General features: G+C 44.9%; 1 protein-coding gene across 12 annotated transcripts in view; it reads right to left on the bottom strand.

Moving 5' to 3' along the window:
- Positions 1 to 20,479, bottom strand: part of LRRFIP2 (LRR binding FLII interacting protein 2) — a 387,303-nt gene that overhangs the window by 111,186 nt on the left and 255,638 nt on the right. For all 12 annotated transcript variants that reach the window (XM_078688284.1, XM_078688283.1, XM_078688281.1 and 9 more), the window contains one exon: positions 4,233 to 4,403. In XM_078688284.1, coding sequence (XP_078544410.1) covers positions 4,233 to 4,403 — 171 coding nt within the window. The remainder of the gene's footprint in view (positions 1 to 4,232; positions 4,404 to 20,479) is intronic.

Raw genomic sequence — 20,479 nt, 5'->3', positions numbered from 1 at the left:
GTGACTACTTCAAACACGGTGACAGAATAAACGCCTCGCCACTCGCACCTGTCCACGGCGCTCAACAAGCCCACTTCGGTCACAGAAAGATTGGGCAGAAGAGGCCGAAGCCATCTGCCGTCAACCGGCAGCCTGAGAGGTTAACCCCAGAGTGGTGGACCCGCTGCATAATGGCAGCTCTTCATTTCCGTGTCGGCTATTTGACCTCTGTGCAAGAAAGTCCGAAGATTAACCTGTTTTCCACACACGGGCATATACTACAAACTTTAAAAAGACAAACATTAAAAACTCAATAGGTCTCGCCTTTTATCAAGTTAAAGCCATTTGCTTTGCTATACAATACCATGCAAAGCAAATGGCTTTATCTTAATCAAAGGTGAGACCTATTGCATTTTCAATGCTTGTTTTTCTTGCCTGTAAAAATCTGCCGATTCCAGAAATACTGCAAAGATTCAAAAAGTTAGCGTGATTCTGCATGCTTTACCATCGGGCTGTAACTTAAATGACTACATTATACGGAGTTAGCTTTGGTCCTCCTTCACATTCCTATAGAGCAGAAATCTTCAAACTGTGGGGCGCGCCCCCGTGGGGGGGCGTGGATGTGTTCCCAGGGGGGGCGCAAATGGACCTGCAATTACATGTAAATGAAGCTAGCCTGGAAGCGGGAAAGGCGCGTTTCTAGGCTGTCTTCATTTACATGAAGTAGTTACCGTGCATAAAAAAAGTGACAACGGTGAGGTGTTCATACACTCGTTCATAAATGTCTGTTTTAATGGTGACGACTTATTGTTTTCTATTTTAAGAAGGGGGCTATTTCCTGTAAAATAGAGGCAAAGATGGCACATTGCAGTTTTCATCTTACTTGAGGAGTGCCTCATTAGTTAGGACATGCTTAGTGTATGCCTGGAAAGCGTTAGTTGGTTTAGTGCAGCATTTTAAAATTGACTGCATGAGGCACTGCAAGGTAAACATCGAAAGCACTTGAATTACATGACGGAAGATTGCTTTGCTCACAGGTTCTAGGACCAGTATTTAAAACATTGATTGCACCCATATGAGTGACTTCTCCTCCTTTGTTCCTGCCCATAGATACAATCTTGAAACTGCGCAAAGGCTTTGTTAAATTGTCTTTTAAGGGTTAGTTTGCTCCCCTCTGTATTCCAGTGGAGGAAGTGTGTTTTTTTTCCTTCAAATTGTACTTGCACTTTACTGTTGAAAGATATGTATTCCGGTTCTGTTTCATTGTGTGCAGGTGCTGGTGCGTATGAAAGAGAGCTATATATGTAGCAGGGTTATTTAAAATGTGTGCGTGTGTATGCCTGTCTCAGAAAGCTACTAATTGTGTTATTTACTGTGTGTGAGGGGAGGTGCATGTGTGCATGCATGCATGTATGTGTAAGAGTGCTGTATATGTAGAAGGTTCATTAGAAATATGTGTCTGGCTGTCAGACTTTTTATTTAATCCTATCAATGGCAAGGACTGTCAAGAACTATCAAAGCTGTGAGTACCAGTGGCGTATCCATGCCCCTGTCAGTGCGGGGGCCCGAGCTGGGGGTCCTCCTCCGGCACTTGGCAGGCCCCTGGCCTGAGAGCTCCAGACTGGGTCTGGAGTGTGGGGACCCTCTGCTATGTAGTTTGCAGAGGGGACCCCCTTAGGTTTTGCTACGCCACTGGTGAGTACTGGTGCTTGCTGTGAGTACTCGTGCTAACTGGGAGTACTGGTGTTGGCTTTCTGGGTGGATGTGGACAAGCAGCCAGGGTCTAGTTGAAAAGTGGCTTAGAGCTGAGGCCAGCTACAGTACAACAAAGTTATCATAGTTGCAATAACGATGTGAATGTTGAGTCAGAAATGTGACTTTTTATGAATACATAGCACTTTAATGAAGTCTCCTAATGTCTAACTATATTTACAGTAGAAATGACGATTAAATGCCTACAAATCACACAAAACATAATACATCATGAGAATGTTACTTCAACACCATAGAGCAATATACAATTACAACTCCTATAAATGGTATATATTGATTGTGTTCAATAACTGATCACAAACCCCGAACACTTTGAAAACAAGAAAATGAAACATGATACTAATGAGTACTACTGAGTGGTATGGGGCAGGGTCAGTGAGTGTGAATTCAATGTCAAAGCATTTTATTGTTTTTTTTGTTCACTTTCAAGTAACTGCTTATAAAAACATGCACACACCTCAATTGAATAATACATGCAAGTTAAACTAACCTGAGGGAAATTACAGTTTTGTCTTACGAAATCTCAGTTGGCTAATGTGATCACTGCGGATGTCTTCGTGTGTGACAGAGTCACAGAACTAAATCCTGATTGGTGCAGTGAGGAATAGTGACTTGTTTACAGTGCTACAAGGTCCCAAATTGTGACAGAAAGTACTGTGAATGCCATTATTTAAAATTTGTACTACACTATATAAAACAAGTGCTTTAAAAATAAACCTTTTAGCAATAAGCATTCAGACTATATCTTGTGCAAGTATTTTTATATGTGTCCATTTAAAGATTGCACTCCTTTCAACGGACACATATATTACATCTTAAACAGAATACATATTTGTCACCACTAAGCTGAGTGACTGCATTAATTAAAAGCTACACTGACTCCAAAGCTGCCTTTATATGTGGTGGTTAACAGTTGCACACATTTCTTTCACGTAGCAGGCACCTTGGTGAGAACGCATGTTTCTTATTTAGCTCTCTACTACATGTTTGACAGCACAGGACCCCTCCACACCATCTGTGAGTGGGCACCGGACACCAGTTATGGCAGTCTTTCTATGAAAAAGAACATGGGTGCATTTTCCTTGTTAGCATTAGGGCCCAGGTCACCATGGTTGTGCACGCACATAACAGGGCCTGGTACAGGGGGGAGGTGGGGGGGGGGGCAGAGGGAGCTTTTATGTTGTTTTTTTCACACAAGGAAGCAGAAAGCCTGCGTTGGGCATCTGGCCTAAAAGTAGTGGCCCTGTTTATTAGGCAGGGAAGACAGCCTGCTTCACAGAGCTGTGGATATCATTGGTGCTGCAGTTGCAGGGAATACTTGCTGGCCCATGGTTTCTTTGAGCCTAGAGAGGGAGATGGATGATGAGATATGGGAGGGAAAGGGATGGTGTGAGATGGAAGCCCATGTTACAATCATCAACGGCAACAGCAAGGCACTACCTATCATTAGTGAAACAGGCACAGTGACACTTTTCCACAGGGGCCCACTCAATCATAATTATGAATGTTTTACAATACTAAGTGGGCATTGGGGCTCATTTTCCTTGCTAGCATTAGGGTAAATTGCGCCCTTGGCACAAAAAAGGGGGGCATTGTGCAGTAGCTCATTTTCTTCCAGACAGAAACCAGCCTTGTTTCAAGATTGAAGTGATGGTCACACATGGTGGGGAATGAGTGTTAGTAGAGGAGATGGCCTGCTTCTCAGCACCATAGCCATCATTAGTGCAGCAGGTGAAGTGCATTGGACCCCACAGCACTGCAATTTTGGGCGGTAGTGTTTTTGGTCAATTCTGTTCTTGTTTGATGCTGTTGCTTTTTTTATAAACTCATATTTAGTGTGGATTACAAACTACAGATGAACACCCCAAAAATTATCTGATGATCGCCGCCCTCTGTGATAATCCCTCCTCCTCCTCCTTCTACAATCCAAATCTTTGCAATATAGTTTTGGAGGGGGACCTCATTTGAAAACATTTTGCTTAAGGGGGGCTCAGAGCAAAAAAGTTTGAAGACCTCTGCTATAGAGCGTAAAACTGGGCTCATCTTTCCACTAATGTCCTGTGTAGCCTTCCTTCTTTTTTACATTTCTTAGTTCGGTTCGTATGTCACTGGTTTAATATATGCCTGGAGAAGCCAGGGGTCATATTACATTTAAGAAGAGCACAGGAAACAACAGCCCAGTATATAGATGGGCATGAATCAAGTGAAGCCTTCACCCTTGCACATTACAGGTTAGACTTCATTCAAGGGTAAAAAAGAAACCAATGTAAGGCTGGTAGTGTGTGTGGGAAATGGTGCTGAAAATATCTAAAATTACAAACTGCTTGCTTCAGACAGGATGAATAGAGATTACACCTACATTTTGCCCACTGTTAAAATATATGGACAAGAAAAAAATGCATTTCACAAAGATAATCACAGACCAAAAAACACATTAATGGTGTCAATAATTTAGTAACATATTTTAAAAGTAAAGTTACCCTTGACTTCTCTTCGTTTTCTCTGTAGTACTCCGCCATTTGTTCTTCCATCTCTTCAATAACATCCTTTAACGTATCGACTTGATAATTCAAATAGCTTTTCTCATTATCTAGCTGGGCATTGGAAACCATGGCTTTCTTATATTTGTCTTCGACTTCAGTTAAAGATTCCTGCACAGACGGTTTTGTAGATCAGTTAGAGTAAGGAATTAGTTAGGTCAAAGGTTATCAAATATTTATGAAAGTGGTTTACAGAATAACTTTATACATTTACATGAAAATCAATGTTATCAAAGTAAATTTACTTTAACGGAGTGAGTGCCGAAGAGGTTATAAAACAGGTGCCATGGATTAGTAGCATGAACATATTTGCAATAGCGACTTAGTATAAACCAAAGTTAATGAATAAAACTAGTTTTCATGCATTTTTCAAGTAATGTAAAAAATTAAAATGTATTTTCACTTTGCTCCGATGGCACTATGAGAAGTAATTTTGTTCTTTCTTGGAAAACACACCAATCTAAGCTACAAAGAACATATTTGGATAGTCATGCCAAACGTGAAATTACAATAGAAGATGCCTACATGTCCACTTATTCCAGGACAATGTTAACAGGAGTAACTGTCCCCTGCACAAATAACACTTAGAACTTTACAACAAAGTTCATCATGTTCATTATCTACAAATAAACAGTGTAACTGTGCTGCCTTTCAGGTTAGGGCATGCTTCAGTAGAATAAAAAAAAATCTTATCATAAATGTGACACAATGTAAACATCAATGGAGCAAGCCTACATAGAGGATGAAAAAAATAACTAGCAGTTCTAACACTAACAAATTACCATGGATATTATCACAAAAGGAGTGCACCAGATAAAAATATGTCAAATACACAAAGGCACCTAAAAAAAATTAAAAGCCATTCAAGACGACTTGCTCTACTAATTCATATTATTTATCAAATCAAAAGACAGCAGAACACAGAGTTACTTTTTGAACAACATAAATAAATCGGAATTAGTCTCAGTCCAATCGGATCTCATGCGTCGAGGGCAGGCAAAGAGAACTGTGGATATAGCAGGTCGTTTGTAAAGGGTGACTGGCTGCCCTAGACTAATCAGAAATGGCCTCTGTATTTTGTGCATTCTCACTGGCTGCTGCCAGTCAGTCAGTGAGTGAATATGGCTCTTTCTAGTCCCTCCTATCCCTTCAAACATCTTCAGTGACAGGATGGATAGTTCAGCTATCTTGCTGTATTTTGTGGACCACTGCAAGACACCACCATCATTTTTCTCTGTTCGGGGAAGAGCATTTCAGTATTGTAATTCTGCCTGGTGATTCACTTCCATATAACCACAGAAGAAATGGCCAGCCCAACAAGGGGGGCAATCTGACAGAAATCAATAGGATTAATGCCACGGTGTAGCAGAATGGCCCGATAAGCAGCATTCAACAAACTTTTGTATTGGCTGAATGTTGTTTATTATTTAGAGAATAACAAGAGGTGAAATGTTTTACAAGTTAATGATTCAAATGGAGTAGGACTATATGTAGAGAAGGGACATGGCATTACAAAGTGAGGTGTGGAACACTGCACAGTAGATAGATCAGTGGCAGACAAGGTTCCGTGCCCTTAAGAGCATTTAGTCAAAAAAAGATCTGGTCCAAACTTCCTCAATCAGACCGGAGTACCAAATGAGTAAAGTGTTCAATAAGGGCATACAATGCTATGGGGCAGGTTTCCAGGCAGGTATTCTTTTGCATTAAGAGAAGCGTAGAGCGTTGGGGTAATTTTACCTACGTATAAAGCCATTATCAAAGCCATTATCAAGGCACATTTAGGAATATATGTTGACCTTAGGGAAACAAATCTAAAGAGGAAAAAATGGATAAAGTTAATTTGAAAAATGTCCAACGTGAATCAATGCTTTAAATCCATAGAAATAGAACAATTAGGGATGCAACAGCGGAAAGATATGAAATTAACGTTAAATAACAATCTTTTTTATTTGCAGCACAAGGCAGCACTGGTTTTAGACAGCCACACAACAGTGTGCTAATCTATTATGGATTGTAGGAAAGAGCATTAATCACTACCTCAATACCTGTTTACATTCCCAACAGGTACACTAGCTAGAGTGAGGCTATCCTTCAGAGGTAGCATTTAGGCTCCTTCCATGTCTAGGCATGGTGAGTTTATAAACAGGAGTTGTAACTATACAAGAGGCTGTGAAGTCTAACAGTAAGAAACGAACATTTGTGCATCCACCTTAGACAGCCACCGTCATTATCTTCCAGTAAGTATATTTTCTATTGTTCAAATATTCATACCATTCCCAAATATTTACAAATTATTAGAGATTTTTTTGTTGTTGTCAAAAAGTAGTTTGGCTATTAGCAGAGTTGGTAACTGTTGTATTTTAAAGAGATCTAGATACCTTTGTACAAAGAGCAGTCCAGTGACAATGTTCTGTGTGGTAAGAGCAGAGTGATGCATTCTGTCCACCACAACACACAAATCAATTGCAATATACTGACCACAAATCAGGAAAACGGACTTATGATTGCTGGTCCAAAACAAACTGAATAAGAGTTTAAAATACCTCACTGCAGCTATACTAGCATGTTATATTTTTTATTAAAAGCAGAACAGAGGGGGGGCGTGGCCAACTGCCGAACATGGTGGCAGCTTGAAGCGGGAGCTCCTCCAGGCTAAACGGCCCGCATCATCTATCCGTACCTAGATCCGACTCTTCGCCCGCTCGAAGGAGCGACATCGGCTCGGGGACCCGAGCAGCGCTAATTGCTCCGACCCCGGTGGTGAACAGACACCGGGAACTGCTCCGATCCGAAGCGACGTACTGGGGCCTGCGCCTGCCTAGCCGCACCGACCTAAAGTGGCTGGCGGACCCGGGCGGAAGTCCATCCTCCTCGGCCCGGGCGCTGTGACGCCGGCCGGCCGCTGCTGCACTCTGTCACGGGGGTGGGCGACCACACCGCCTATCCGGCACGTGCCCCCTGTGTGGACTGAGGGAGCTGTCTGGACCAGGACTGGCCGAAGGCACCGTATAGGGGCAGAGCAATTCTCGGCGAGGGCCTCCCTGGGTCCCGGGCGGCGCCATATTGAAGGAAACGGGCGGCCGGACACGCCGTTCTTGCGCCAGGGTAAGGCAATCTGCATTGGGGGGCCCTGCCGTCTTCCTGCGCTGCTGCTGGCCCGAGACTCACCCCACATTGGAGGGGGGGCACGTCTGAGCCCCATTATCCTGGCGAGGGGGCGTCCTCGTGTGGCGCTTTGTTTGAGCGGACAGTCCTGCATTGGCGGTGCTGTAGTGGAGCACGGAGGGGGTCGGGCGCAATCCGCAGGGGGCCCCCCGACAGGAACCCGCTGAAGAATCGCCGCAACACCGCGCTTAATAGCGCTACAGTGCACGCAGAGTGCGGGTCCGGCCACGCAGTAGGCCGCGCTAGAACTTCTCGGAGACCGGCGTGCTGGTCGTCGCGGCCGCCGGCTGCAACACATCTGGGCCCTGTGGGGGGTACACGGCGCCCCCTTGGAACCGGTGCACCACACGATTGACTGCCCGACGCCCGGGGGAATTGCGCGGCTCATAGGCTAAGAGCTAACCCAGCAGCCGGATACGTATACCTCCATCATCGCCACAACAACATGGCCGGCAAGGGCACAAGGAGTACGTCGACACAGGCGAAGCTCGACAAATTTGCGTTCAACCAACATGGACAATCCCAGAATGGCGGCCGCCACTCTGCTGGAGCAACTCCTGAGACGGGTGGTGCTCCCAAGGTGACTTTGGAGGACGTTATGAAAACCCTCACCGAGGTCAAAACGACAGTGGGCTCCTTCTCTTCCGAGGTCACTCTGCTTCAGGCGGACTTCAAGAAAATGGCGGAGAGGGTGTCTCAGGTGGAGGTAGTTACAAAATCGCTCGTTGAGGACACCTCGGACCTGCAAGTTGCCATGGAGCGCATGGAAAGGGTCACTAAACAGTTACAGGAGAAGCTCGACGATCAGGAAGGGCGCTCCCGAAGAAACAACGTCCGCATCCTAGGCCTGCCGGAATCGGAGGGTAAAGCTGCAATGGACTTATACGTCGAGGACCTAATCAAAACCCAGCTGAAACCTAAAGGTCTATCTCACTTCTTTTCTGTTGAAAGGGCGCACCGAGTTCCTGGTGGAACGGCCAAGCCAGGCGCCACTCCAAGGCCTGTACTAGCCAGATTATTCAATTTTAGGGACAGAGACGCAATCCTACAAGCAGCGAGAGTCTCCCCGCCTGTAAAAATTCAGAACTCAACTTTGGCCTTCTTTCCAGACTACACAGCGGAGGTGGCTAGGCGTAGGAAATCATTCACGGATGTGAAAAAAGAGCTGCGAGACAGAGGCCTGCAGTACTCAATGCTTTTCCCCGCCAAATTGCGCATTGTGGCCGAGGGAAAAACGTGGTTCTTTGACACGCCAGAGGTGGCTAGAGAATGGCTTGATGGATGGCGACAGGTGGGCCAACCTCATCGCCCACACAGGGACCGACAACGCCAGCGCAGCGGAGGACCGCCGGACCGACCGTCAAGAAGCCCCGTGCACGAGGAAGGAGCAGCGGCACTGGACTCAGATCTTGAAAGAGACCCACTTGACTCTGGACAACCTGTTAGGGGCTGATTTGATTGGGCTGCATGAGTGTCAGCATGTTGTAGCCCTTGGGACCTTGAAGCTGGTGGAGCTGAGTAGGGCGGGCATCGGCCGGTGCCTGTAGGGGTCTCACCAACCCTACGAGCAAGTAAGATGGATGGGGACGGGATTAAGCACTCTGCCAAGTTGGGGAAGCGGGCGGGTTTTCGGCCGTGGTGCAGGGGAGCAGGGAGGGGGTGGGGGGGGGGGGTAGTTGTAATGTTATGGTTACTGTTCTTAGTCATCACCACTTCAGTATGGAACATGGCCCTACTACACGCCGTGCATTCCGGGTACCCTAGCACAAGTCATTGCATATGTGTTACACTCCGATTCCACACGTCAATCACACTGGTCATAAACCCGAATGGCCCAACAAGCTCGAGACACACCCGCTGACGGCGGGCCGCTGATGACAGTGGTATCCCCCTTAAAACTGCTCACATGGAATGTTAGAGGACTGGGAGACAAGATTAAGCGGGGGTTGGTCCTCCAAACCATCAAACGTCACGGGCCTGACTTGGTGATGTTGCAAGAAACGCACCTGGCTGGGTCTACCTGCAAGGCACTCGACAGACGTGGGTATGCCATGGCGGTACATGCGGAGTTCACTACGGGGTCCAGGGGCACTGGGATACTCCTTAAGAAGAACTCCTCATTTATGGTTGAGAGCCGCAGGATGGACGATCAGGGTCGGTTTGCGGCACTGTATGGCCAGTGGGAAGGGAAACCCCTCAACGTGGTGTCCGTGTACATCCCCCCGGCGCTGCACTCTACAGCACTGCCGGCGCTGGGTCAATTTCTAATTGACCTCCCAGAGGGTGACATGATCATTGGGGGAGACTTCAATGCCATAAAAGGACCCGCAGTTAGACACCTTTCCCATACGGGAACGCCAGAGGGGGGACTGCCACGCTTCCTGGTTTTCTGACCGCGCTAGGCCTCACTGATGTTTGGCGTCAATTGAACCCCACAGCGACTCAATACACGCACTACTCCGCTACACACAACAGTCTCTCACGTATTGACTACCTTTTCTTTTTGGGGGTGGGGCTGGGGTCGGTGGACAAACTAGAGATCCTACCCAGGGGTGTATCTGATCACTCCCCAGTGTCCCTCCACATTACGACTAAAGAGAGGAAGCGCGCCAGGCTCTACCCAATCTACCCCAACTACTTGCAAGTCCCTGGTATTAGAAAGAAACTTAAATTGGCCATGTCACACTATTTTACGGAAAATGTAGGCACAGTTTCCTCACCCTCGGTACTATGGGAGGCATACAAAACAGTCCTGCGCGGCGCAGCGATAGCGGCTATCACAGGGCACAAACGAGACTCCAGGAGTGAACTCGCTCAATTAGAACTGGCACTACATGCCGCGAACGCCGCCCACATGTCCGACCCCACCCCTGCCACTGCGCATGCGCTACACCTCAGACAACAACAGCACTTGGCCCATCTTACAACGGTTACCAAGGGACACCTGGCGAACACCGCGCACAGGGTGTATGACGTGGGCGATAAAGCCGGGAAGATGCTGGCCTGGTTGGACAGGAGGGGTGGTTGCAACAGAGGTATTCAGAGACTTTACACACAGGATGGCCAGCTGCTGACACACCCTGAGCAAATAGTCCGCACCCTGGCGTGCCATTATCAAGAAATATACACACCGGTTCGGGCTTTCACAGAACGGGAGGCGTTGGCATCGCTCGATCACATTACTGTCCCCACGCTTCCACACGAGGCGCAACAGGAACTGGACACTGACTTAACAGAAGATGAAATCCAATTGGCGATACAGTCGTTGCGATCCGGCAAGGCGCTAGGACCTAACGGGATACCCGTGGAATGGTACAAAGCGTCGGCTCCCATGTTGAGCAAACCCCTGCTAGATATGTATGAAGAGAGTTTGGACAAGGCTGAACTCCCTCTAGACCAGCGCACAGCTACGATAGTCGCCATTCCTAAGCCAGACAAGCCGCTGACGATGTGCACCTCGTACCGACCTATCTCCTTGCTTAACGTGGAAGCGAAGATCCTAGCGAAACTCCTGGCTAGTCGCCTGATCAAGCATCTACACACCCTAATACACCCCGACCAATCAGGTTTCATGCCGCACAGAAGCACGGCACTGAATCTGCGGAGGGTACATGGAGTCCTGGCGCGAGCACATCTCCTCTCGGAACAGGCAGTAATCCTATCCCTGGACGCCAAAATGGCTTTCGATCTGGTGGAATGGGAGTATCTATTTGCGGTCCTTGCTCGTATGGGCTTCGGCCCGAATTATATAGCGTGGATACGGCTGCTGTACAAGTCGCCTATGGCACAGGTGGTGGCGAATGGTCACATTTCACAGACCTTCCCCCTAGGACGCGGAACCAGACAAGGGTGCCCGCTATCCCCCCTACTCTTTGCGCTGGTACTGGAGCCACTGGCTGTTTTGCTCAGAGAAACACCACTGTTTCGGGGCATCGCCTGGGAGGACGGGTGGGAAGATAAAGTATCCCTGTATGCAGATGATATGCTGATCTACATGACCAATCCCAATGAGGGTATTCCTGCCCTGTTAGCTCTGTGCGATGAGCACGGGAAAGCGTCAGGTTACACCCTGAATTGGTCCAAATCTATAATATACGTACTTAAGGGCCAGGAGCCGTTGTTGCGGGATGACTGCCCCCTGCAATTAGCGATCGGCTCCTTTAAATACCTAGGCATTTTCGTCACCGCTAATGCAGCGGAATTCTACACCGCGAACTTGGTGCCACCTCTGACACGTCTACGTGCAGACGTTAAGTACTGGGCTACCCTGCCGCTAACCCTCCTTGGGCGAGCAGCGTTATATAAAATGATGGCTCTCCCTAGATTTCTCTATGTGTTAGAAAATACCCCTCATGTGGTGGCTCCGCGCTACTTCCAACAGGTCGCTGCACTGGTATCTGCTCTGTTGTGGGGCAATGGCCCAGCCCGTATAGCACATGACAAGTTAGTTAAAAGCTGGTACGACGGAGGGATTGCACTACCCAATCTTCAATTATATTATTGGGCATCCCAACTTAAGATAATTAATCACTGGATCCACGTCCCACGGGATGACCCCGCATATAAGGCGGATTGGTCGCAGCTGGGGACAGACAGCATGCTCTCAGTATTGTACAATCACTCACAGGTTCGGAAATTGCTTGGACCGACGTTACATACGGCAACCTTATGGCATACAGCACAATCTCGACTGGGGTGGAAGGGGAAAATCACTAGAATGACGCCGTTATGGGACGCGAAATCATTAGGAAACTTAAGGTCCTGTAGGGGCTTCGCACACTGGGATCAAATTGGGATTTCGGTGGTAGGAGACCTTTGGGATAAGGGCTCTGTGGTCGCATTCTCGCAACTACAGCAGCAATATGGTATGAACCCCAGTGAAACATTCCGGTATTTGCAAATCCGACACGCCCTACTACACGCAATTCCGCCTGACACCATACTCCCGGACTCGTCACCACTAGAGGACAGGTTACTGACGGAATTTATGGAGCAGAAGGCAACCTCGCTTACATACAAAAAACTGATTAACAACCTGACAGACCCCACGCAGAAACTTAGAGAGAAATGGGTTGGGGAACTAGGAGACATGGATGACACAGAATGGAATGAAGCGCTTGCGTCGCCAAGAGAAGTGGGCATCTCGGCTAGGTTCAGGTTGGTCCAGCTCAAGATCCTACACCGCACCTACTACACCAGAACACTTCTACACAAGATACAGCGGGCACCACACCCCTTCTGTCTGAGAGGCTGCGGGGAGGAAGGAACTCTACTCCACACACTATGGGATTGCCCATTAGTCCAAGAAGTCTGGAGACAAATTATGCGCACAGTCTCCCAAGCCCTTGGGGTGTCACTCCTGCCTGAACCCCGTAAGTGCCTGTTGAACATTTGGGACCCTACTGACCTGAACAGATATGGACAATTGTGGGTCACGTTGGCTGTGACAGTGGCCAAAAGAGACATTGCACAAAAATGGGGGGCTCCAGAGTTGCCTACGGTGACTGGCTGGATTAGAAATATGGACCTCCTCATGGTGAAAGAGAGGGCGGTGTACGTATTGCGGGCCTGTCCCCGTAAATGGAATAAGGTGTGGTTGCCGTGGAATAAATACAGGGGAGAACCATGTGCACCCTTACCGGAGGACGAAGACTTAGAATCGGAAGAGGAGGAAGATTAGGGGAGGCGGACTAGTGTGTGAAAATCTGATTTGTGGTGGGATGGAGTGGGAACACGGCATTACCTTTGAACGATGTCCGGATTATGTGCAGTAGATGATAACTGTATATGACAGGGTACAACATTCTATTGTAGTGATGACATTAGTTGGGTTTTTATAGAAGCGATTTTCTTGTTATTAGTTGAACTCGCTGAGAACCAATTACTATATCTCAAATGGGTAAATTACGAACTGAAGCAGGGTGCGGTATATTGATAAGTGGGATTCTGTACGAAAAGGTTGCGTTTCTTTCTTTCATATCCACAATATGAGAATAGACTCAGACGTCAGAATGTAATAGGAATTATCCGTCTCTCTGATGAATGTTTGTAACAATGTGAAACTACTGATCAATAACGATAATGTGAATAACTTATTTGCCTTCTTGATAATAAACGTTTTAATAAAAAAATAAAATAAAAAAAAAGCAGAACAGAGAGTAAGGCAAGAGTCCAATTGCACATTTGAACAGGTTCTGGTGTTTACAACAAAGCTAAATGGTGAGCTTTGAACTTTGAAGGTTCTTCCAGCTAATTACCTAATCAATGAACCCGCCTCACTGTAGTTTATACAGAAACCATCAATCAATCAATCAGCATTTGTAGAACGTAGCACTGTCACTACGGGGATGGGGGGGGAAGGTTCCGGCAGTTCGTAATCTGGGCACTGGGGTGCGAGGTCTCAGTCAAAAGCCAGGTCTTGAGCAACAGCAGGAAGAGGGAAGAAACGAGCAGGGGAAGAAACGAGCAGAAAGGCAAAACAGAGGGCAGAAAAAACGAGTGGTGCAGAAAAGGAAAAACGGACGGCAGAAAAATGAGCAGAAAGGCAAAACACAGGGCAGAAAAACGAGCAAAAAGGCAGAGCAGAAGAGGACAAAACAGAGGGTGGAAAAACGAGTAGGGAAGGCAGAATGTAGGACAGCAAACAAGCAGAAAAGGTAAAAAAGGAGGGCAGAAAAATTAGCAGAAAGGCCAAACAGGGCAAGAAAAGAGCAAAGAAGGATCAAACAGAGGGTAGCAGGTAGACAGGCAGCAGTGTGTAGCAGACTGAGGGTAAGCTGGACAAGAGAACTGTTGCAGCGGAAGCTGGCAGGAGGACCTGTTCAAAGGGGTAGGGCCTGGGGGAAGACGTGGCGCTGGGTGGCGTGAGAATGGAAACGGCAGGAAGAGGGAAGAAACAAGCAGAAAAGGGGAAAACACAGGGCAAAAAAGCAGAAAGGGCCTAGTTGGAACCCCCGCCCTCCCTCCTCCCCCCCCCTCCACCCCCCAGGAACAGGTCTGAACTTACACGTTGGGACAGGTTGATTTGCTTTTGCCAGTCCTCTGAAACCTTGAAGTAATTGTTCATTTACTACTGCATCGCTTACAGTTCATGGCAAATGGAACTAAACGTCCTCATAGAATGTTATTATGTATACAGTAAACTAGCGTTAATCTGTCCTTTGTACTGGTTTCTCAATGAACCTAGCTGCAAGAGGAGTTATTTGAGCTGAAGCAGCCGATAAACCCCCACACATGGTACAAACAACAAAAATGTTTTTCACACATAAAGACCCACTATCCAAAAGTGGAATGATAGTTTTAGGATTCTAAGAACAAGTCAAAGTTCCAGTATCAAATGGTGCTACCATCCTCTGGTGGCAGCTAACAAATGAGGCACTCAAAATAGTTCAAGGGGAGACCTACTATCTCTCCAACTGGGCTTCATAGTCAATATCAACAAGCATTGGCATAACCAATAGGTCACGTGTTTGGGACCTTATAAGTGTTTAGCCATGCAGCACATTATCAGACTACCCAATGCGTCATAAACGTAATACTGCGTGAGCCTGTAAATGAAGATAAGCATACATTGCTGTATCGCATACAACCCCCAGCTTGCACAGTTAGGTCTCATGCTGTTACAGTACTCCAAGGGAGTGAATGAGTTCCAAATAGGAGGGACCAGGAAGAGGAATTACCCACTGGCAAGAAGGAATTTTAAAAGACAAGGGATTGCACAAATGTCAAGTGATGGGCGGATGATAGGTGGAATCAATCCCACAAACTACATACAAAAGATCATCCTTACAACGCAAATGCTGTCTAGGCTTGACCTAAACATAGGGGAACAAAGGACGCTGAAAATGGGCTTTCATACGTGATAGGCTCTCAAGCTAGACATGAGACCCTAACGGGTAGGTGGGTGTAGGACAAGATTAGGAACAAAGCAAATAAGAAAATAAATCCGATGAGGAGAAAATCACTAGGAAAATTAAGAAGAATGAAGAAGAACAATATGAAAACAAATTAAGGCAAAGCAAATCAAGAAAACTAGGAAGAAAGAATGGAGAGAAAAATAAATACAAAAGTGAAGCCAATGAGAAGGAAAATTCGTTTTTCCTTTGCATTCTCCTGTGTGTTTGAAAAATGTCTGAGCTAAAAGTACTGTTTAAGGGTTGCTTTAATTTTTTTGCTCGGATAAGAAAGGCGCAGTCATTTCTGGCAGTAATTAAACAGAGTGGTGAAAGTGTATCTGGATGTCTAAAACAGTACAAGGATAATGGGGGCTTTTTCCCTTTTTTTGCTGTTCTCATGATTTTGACTGACTTGCTGTGTAGGTGGCAAGTTGGGGTGGGTGTGTGGGTAGGTAGGTAGGTAGGTTGGTGGAAGAAACACAGCATCAAGGTGTTGATTGCAAATTGGTAGGGAAAGGGGGGCCTTGGTGGGTGGAAAGGTGGACCTCTTGCTGGGATAGGGGATGCCGTGCACTGGGGGTCGTCTAGGGGTGAGGATCTGGATGAAAAAAAGGGAGTTTCAGTGTTCAGGTTTGGATATTTTTGCCATTATCAACATGGAAACAAAAAATGTCAATGGTCCAAAGAGATACAGGGCTGGCCGCACTGCAATGGGAATCCAGACGAAGAGTTATGGGATGGTTAGGTTATGCACTTTAAGGCACTTTCATATGACATGTGTGCTGCACTTTAATTGGACAAATATGTTATTTGTGGTAAGATGTGTGCGAATTTTTCCACTAAATCGCATTCGGCACGCTTGTCACTTCTGCACTTTCTTCTCAGGCTTTTAAGGTTTAACCTTAAGGGATGGTGAATGTGTTCTCTTTTAACGTGAATGGACTGAACAATATTAAGATGAAGAAATCAGTGGAAATTTGGATAAAGAATCAAAAACCCACAGTGATTCTTCTGCAGCAGTCCCATATCCCTCATAATAGTATATCTAAGTTTGAAATGTTTTAAACATGGGCTGGGTTTGGATGTTTTACTTCTGTGGAAGCGGCCAACAGAGGCTTTGCTATATATATATTTTGGCAAACATGTTCAATTGCTGGTCCCTAAGTGGCAAGCGGATTTGGATGGGAGGTGGTGTTAGATGGACTGCGGAATTACTCATTAATGAGTCACACTGGTCTGTCCCTCTATGCCCTGGTTGAAGACAATCCTGGCCCTCGTAGTAAATTAATTTTGTCTCTAGTTGGTGTACAGAATTGATTATAGAGGGGAGATATTAGTTATTTACAACAGCTAGACCTTGATTACTCCTCTAGTGAAAGGACACAGTAGAAGCCCAAGACGGCAAACCTCTTGGAAATAATTCGGTGGACCTAGGGGTTTATTGATTCATGGAAAGTGGTTAATCCTTCCAAAAAGAGTACACTTGTTTTCCAACTAGGTTTAAAACAGCTGCCCGTTTGGATTACTGTTTAATCTCACCTATAGAGGGTTTTTAAAGTTTGGATATGCTGCCTAATGGCTTATCTGGTTTGAAATTAGAATTGAATACTAGGAAGGTGGGTACTAGAAATGTGAGATGTGTATTTAATAAATGTTATTTAGAAGATGAAAATTGGGTTGGGGCATGTAGAATTAAGATAGAGTTTTTTTTTACTAGAATAAAGGATCAGCTTCAGTTGGCATAATTTGGGATGCCATGAAAGCCTCCCTTTGCACCTTTATAATTTCTGGGGATATAGCTCAGTATAAGCCTTTGCAAGATGAAGAGGCTGCTTTGAAAGACCAGGTCAACTAAGAATATATAGGTTCTTGCAGAATAGCTCAGGTACTCATTGGAAGATGTTGGGAAAACGGAGGCGTCTCCCCGACACTCTTACAATAGAAATGTTGAGCAACATTAAACTTATGGTCAGAAGGTGTACAAAGAAAGAGATTCTGCTGAGAAGTTTTTGGCCTGGAGCAGGCTACGTGCAATGTAATAGAGAAATCAGATGCCCCAAAACAGGAAGACATTGCACATTGGATGAAGATATCAATGCCTTTAAAAAAATAAATATTTATAGTATGCGGCATGCTGTTAATTTGGCACAGTTGGAATCTTTTTTAGATTCTCTCCCTAGCCTGGCTCGTTTAGAAGCTGACAGGAGGTCGATAGTCCTTTGTTACTGACTGAGCAAGAGGAGGTTATATGTAGTCTGTTCGGGAGTGAGGTGTGTGACCCTAATGGATTTCCTCTGGGGATTTTTAGAAGATTTTGTCAGCGCTTTTAAATCTGTATTTATTGGAGGTTGCCAATTGGATTTTTAAGGTGGGTTTGCCACATCAATCAGAGCAAGGGAATGTTGTTAATGTCCTAAAAAGGGCAAGGGTCCAATTGATATCAATTCCTAGCTCCCTTTTAAATACAGATTATAAAATCATAATTAAATTATTGGCAAACAGAATCAACAAGGTGGCATCTTTTCTAATTCACAAAGATCAGAATGGCTTCATAGCGGGTAGACAACTGAGAACTAATACCAATTACTTAATAGAGACTTTGGATGTTTTCGACTAACCAGATCTCCACAGCAATTTTCTTGTTGGATGCAGAAAAGGCATTCCAACTTGAGGTCTGGGGACTTTTTTATCATTCGGTTTTTCTCCCCAGATAATAGGTTTCAATATGGGAATGTACTCAAATGCAGAAGCCAAGTTAATTTTAAATTCCACAGAGATAGGCTCTGTAAGGGTATTGTAGGGACCGAGGCAGGGTTGCCTGCTTTCGCTTTTTGCATTGAGGCACTGGTGAATGCAATTCAAAACAATCCAATGATTAAAGCACCAGCACCTTTTATGGCCAAGATTAAACTGATTGCCGAAGACATTGTTGCTTTTGCTTGCCCCTACAAAGAAGGTCAAAGAAGGGTTCTTGATATTCTTAGGGTTTCAAACGCTGGGAGGGTATAGGGTTAATAGAGCACAGACTGAGGTCATTTTGTGACAGTGTTCTATAGAGGCACTAGCTCCGGAGTTCAGAGATTGTGTCCATGTCCGTCCTAAGAGATATTTGGCGGTCTATTTTCGGAAGATGTGAATGATTTATGTGATTTGAATGATAGACCTCTTTAGTCTAAGGTAAAACACTTATTTACTGGGAGGATATCGCGTCCTCTTAAGTTGCTGGGACGGGCTGCTTTAATCAAGATGTCAATCCTTCCGTTATTCAATTTTTTTTATTCGCTGCAGCACCATACACTATCAATTAAAAAAGATTTTACTGAAAGAAATGTACCTATTTCTTCTTTTTTATGGAATAAAAATAGTTCAAGGACTGCACTATGCACTTTATATCGTAGTACGGAGGAAGGGAGGTTGGCACTCCCATGCTTCAAAATGTATTATTTTGCTCATATGCGGTATATGTCTAGATTTAATAAGGCAAGCCCTGTAGGGTACCCACCTTCAGAATTAACTTGTGGATAAGATGCTGTAAGAATATCAAATTAGAGATGTGCCAAGACTAGTTAAGCATCCCAAAAAAGTGTGATATAAGACATTGCAAGAGCTTTTTAAGACAAGAGCACAGTTTTATAAGGTTTTTAAGATACCTTATATAAATTCCAAAACCCCTTTGAACTACTCAGAATTAGAGGGAGGTGCCTTTTCAGATCCATCTACTGCAACAACATAGGTCAAGAACAGATTTGTGAAACTGGGGTATTTCCTGCTGGGCGATAGGTGGAAAACCTAGGATGAGGTAGAGTCGATGGTGTAGTACGACAAAAATAGTTACTGTGGTGCTACAGTTCTTTAATTAAGTTGTTGCAAGTGACTGACCCTAAAAAATTGGTGTCCAAGAAGGAGTTTGTTTTGAATTTGATGGGAAATACAGGTGATAGAGCTGTGGAACTGATACTTAGTATCTTGTGTGAAAGCGGACTTGTATGCCCAGATTTCATCAAAATGTCTCAGGAAAGACAATATCTAAATGTGATTAGTTAAAAATCAATCTGTTTAACTTCTAACCAAATGGTTAGTATAGCGTACTTTCCCAGTTTTTGCATAAAGTAAACCAGAGCTTCCCAAATCAATGTTTTAGATGTGAAATGGTGGGTAGAGAAGGGAGGGCCCACCTAGTCTGGTTTTGCAATAGGCACAGGGGCTTTTAGTTTCCATAAGTTTACGGGGGATTCAATAACCGCAAAATCCAGCGCTGGCTTTAGTAGGCATATGCCCAATACCAGGTATACAGATGGGATCGCAGAAGCTTTTGTTTATGACTATGTTGATGGCTATGACAGAGATGGAAGTCTGACTTTGTTCCCTGTTATGCCAGTTGACTGGAGAAAATAAACAAGGTTCAGGGACCAGAGAAGCTGTTTGCGCTGAGGTCTGGCAATATAAAGGCATATAGTAGAATTTGAAAACCCTGGATAAGAAAAGGAAGCTCCGAGAGGGATTAAGTATAGATGACAGTATCTAGGCCGGTCACAGGATTACTCTACTATGCTTCTCTTTCTGGTTTTCACATGGCATCTTAAATTTATTGGAAATGTTTGCGATATCTTTTGGCTATGTATTCATGATATAATTGAAGGATTGTACACGTTTATTATGACACAGCAGCTTAACTGTTTAGAAATACTTGAGAAGTACGATGTATGATTTATTTTGAATTTGTATATCTGCTATAGACATAACTGTTTGTATTTGTATACTATGACCGTGTTCCTCCAAATAAATAAAAAACAAAAGGATGTCTAGTGCAAAGGATAGTTTAATACAGAAAAGTGAATTGTTGGCCTATTGCTACACATTATTGATAAGCAGATGGTCTATTTTAATAGTACAGGAAATTCCATGTTCTGCTGTTCAAATTTAGGGTTGATTCTCAGTTATTCAAAAGCATACCATGTGATATAATAGCCTAATGAAAACTGACAATGCACCTGCATTGATTACTAGAAGAACATAGATGCCTCTAAATTGTTAGCCACCAAAATTAATCAAGATCCAATATCATAAGACAATATTCTTGTGCTGCATTTACAGTTTCATTGAGAAGGAGAAGGCTCTTTCCAAACC

Source organism: Lissotriton helveticus, chromosome 4_1 (assembly GCF_964261635.1).
Source record: "Lissotriton helveticus chromosome 4_1, aLisHel1.1, whole genome shotgun sequence".
Lineage (NCBI taxonomy): Eukaryota > Metazoa > Chordata > Amphibia > Caudata > Salamandridae > Lissotriton > Lissotriton helveticus.
The sequence above is the reverse complement of the archived record's forward strand: the minus strand, read 5'-3'. Positions and strand labels throughout refer to the sequence as shown.